General features: G+C 38.2%; 1 protein-coding gene across 1 annotated transcript in view; it reads left to right on the forward strand.

Annotated features, from left to right (window-relative positions):
• Positions 1-2,656, forward strand: part of LOC106805761 (L-aminoadipate-semialdehyde dehydrogenase-phosphopantetheinyl transferase-like) — a 10,226-nt gene extending 7,570 nt beyond the window's left edge. Inside the window, exons 3-6 of the mRNA XM_014807475.1 lie at positions 758-896; positions 1,097-1,216; positions 1,554-1,655; positions 2,021-2,656. Coding sequence (XP_014662961.1) covers positions 807-896; positions 1,097-1,216; positions 1,554-1,655; positions 2,021-2,122 — 414 coding nt within the window. The 5' untranslated portion in view covers positions 758-806 and the 3' untranslated portion in view covers positions 2,123-2,656. The remainder of the gene's footprint in view (positions 1-757; positions 897-1,096; positions 1,217-1,553; positions 1,656-2,020) is intronic.
• The last annotated feature ends 385 nt before the right edge of the window (positions 2,657-3,041 follow it).

Below are 3,041 nucleotides of genomic sequence, written 5' to 3' on the forward strand. Positions count from 1 at the left end.
GTGCCGAATTTCGGCGAAAAAAAATGCCAAAAAAGACTTTTTCTAGAGACAAAATAGTGCATTTATATGCCACCTATATTACCAGTAACCATCCACCCATCTCCATGTGCATGTCATTGACACACACAATAGCCAGCCTAAATAATGCAATCACAAAACGTCGCGTCAGCTTTAGTGCACGAGCTGCAGGCCCTCCGATTGGTCGGCCGATGACGCGTCACATCCTCTAACCTAACAGGCTAATGAACCGGTAGTGATTTAATAGTGGTCTGTTCTCATATATTAATATTGCCCATACTAGATGGCGCTAGTTGTTCTCCCCTGAGGATAGAGCGGGAAGGATAGCGAAGGACCAGAGTAATGATGCCATTGCATTGTCCGTTGTGTTTGTTATACTTGCGTTTATTTCACAATAAATCTATGTGAATACATCACAATATTCAGGGTCTATGTCGCGTTAGTTTTTTTAGCATTTTTTATCTCGTTTTGTATGGACACTGCATAAAAAAATAGTTTAATCCTTCCCGCGCCTATGTAGTACATAGGCGCATAGGGAGGTGCCTATCTCCGTTTCCGTAACCCTGAGGCCCCGCAGCTGCTTTCACTGTAAATGCTACAGTGAAAGCAGGGTTAGTCCACTGGTAGCACTGCGAGTTAACTCGCCACACTCTATCTCTATTTGCTGAATGCTAAGCAGAGAAGCCTAATAATAATACTGCATAATAATCAAAAATTATTCGACCGTTGTGTTAAATAGATCATGATGGAATCAAGGGTCTAAAGGATTTCTTTAGGCTAATGCGATTATGCGACGGCAGTACACTGATCACGAGTGGGTGACAATCTTGAAGAATCCTGATGAGCAGGAACAGTTGTGTGCATTTTACCGATTATGGGTATGATGATTTCCATCCTAAAAATTCAAATGAGATATTGATTTTGATAGAGTATGGATTTTCTTTGCTGATAAAATACAGAATTATTGGACAGGGATGACAATGCACCTGAAAAGGTCAGAGAGAATGCTTGAAAACAGGAATGTAACAGATTTAATAAGTTACATTTGTTTCTATAATTGCTACCCTTTTTCATACAGTGCCTAAAGGAGAGCTACATAAAAGCTGTTGGTATAGGAATCGGCTTTGAACTGAAGAGGATGGAATTTCACATCTACAGTCCAGAGGTCCCAATAGGTCAAGTTATCTCGGATACTAGGGTATATACGCAATCACACTTTTACATGTCATACAAACTATACTGCTGTTATTAATATATGTAAGGTATAACGGTATAGCTCAGGTAACATCGGCACAACAGTCATATCATTTGTTTAATTGCCATATTGCCAATCATGTTGATTGTCATTTATCATGTTGTTATCATTATCGTTGATCAATTAAAAGATTCACCTTTTACTATAGTCTTTAGAGATTTATTACCAATTCATAATAAATTACAGCCCTTATTGATAGTTACACTCTGCCTTTTGTTTGCCTGACTAAGCATACCAAATGTTACAGTTGACTTCATTACATGATTGGCACATGTTTCAGCTGTATGTGGATGGCATGATACAGAACCGATGGCAATTCCAGGAAACACGACTTGATGATTTACATTATGTTGCCGTAGCAGTTGAACATTCATCTATGCGGGTAAACACACCTTTATTATACAAACGAGATGGTATAGGAATCTACCATGGGCCATGGTGGTGGGTTTAAGGAAAGATAACAACAAAACAATTATGACAATGTTTGCAATTCCCAATGACGAGTGGATAGTGTTTGACAAATGATCTGCTAATCTTATTTGGAGTGTATGAGTAATGTAATGTTCAAATCTCAAAATGTTTATCTATAGGATGCTTGCCACAGACTACAGATTGCTGTTCTCAGTACTTCTAGTCACTTATTGAACTAAATTATAATTAAATACGTAATGTAAACATACTACCTGTTGTTGTTGCTGTCGTTGCTATTGTACGGGTTTTACAAATATGACTCGATTGTCTTTGCAGACAGAAGATATGACAGAATTCACGATGCCCAATTTCAAACACCTTGGCTTCTCACACTTGGTTGACACTGCAGAATCGCTGCTTGAGTCGATCAGACGATAGCAACTGGGAAAACTTCACTAATAAACCAGAAAATCCAAGCGATTGGAAAAGGTCAATAGCAGGAAGTCTAGACATATAAGCCCATTAATGCATTTGGTAGATATATCATCAGATGATCGATTTACTTGTGTTGCAATGGAGGTGGAGAAATTTGTGAATTCAATTTCATTCTCATCACAATTAACCCAACATATACACTACTGTAAAGTACTAAGCAGTTATTGTTCTGGTATGAAGGCGACTGTAAGTATGATAACCACCTTTTGTGTTGGGAAAATAGTTAAATTTCTTTATTATGTGGTGTCTGATGGCTTAATTGTCAACCTTGTTTCACTTCATAGAGATGACTTATTGAAAAGCAAACCATATATGTATGATTTGGTTAAAGAAATGTGCTTGTTCGTATTTATGCATTGTAAATATTTGAAAATTAATTTGAAAATGTATATATTCTTGATAATGTGTGTAATAATAATGTAACGGTGATACGTGCATGCAGTACGTGTTCTTCGATTGATTATTTGTGAAGTATTAACTTCTGTTTCAATGATGTATACCTACAAGCACGTGATTTCCTGGGATTGGTAGTGGGGATTGTAGGTTATGCAACTTGAGTATCATAGATCATCAGTAATCAGTACCATGTGTAGATTGTTTATAAATTTTCAATATACGGTACATATATATTTTGTATAAGTTGTCAATAGCAGCAGTGAGAGTTTGTCGTCACGACTAGTATCAGTGAGGGTAGGTAGCCAAAGCTAGCAGCAGTGAAGGTAGGTAGCCACGGCTAGCATCAGTGAGGGTAGGTAGCCACGGCTAGCAGCAGTGAAGGTAGGTAGCCACGGCTAGCATCAGTGAGGGTAGGTATCCAAAGCTAGCAGCAGTGAAGGTAGGTAGCCACGGCTAGCAGCAGTGA

The sequence above is a fragment of the Priapulus caudatus genome, unplaced genomic scaffold, assembly GCF_000485595.1.
Source record: "Priapulus caudatus unplaced genomic scaffold, Priapulus_caudatus-5.0.1 Scaffold126, whole genome shotgun sequence".
NCBI classification, from domain to species: domain Eukaryota; kingdom Metazoa; phylum Priapulida; class Priapulimorpha; order Priapulimorphida; family Priapulidae; genus Priapulus; species Priapulus caudatus.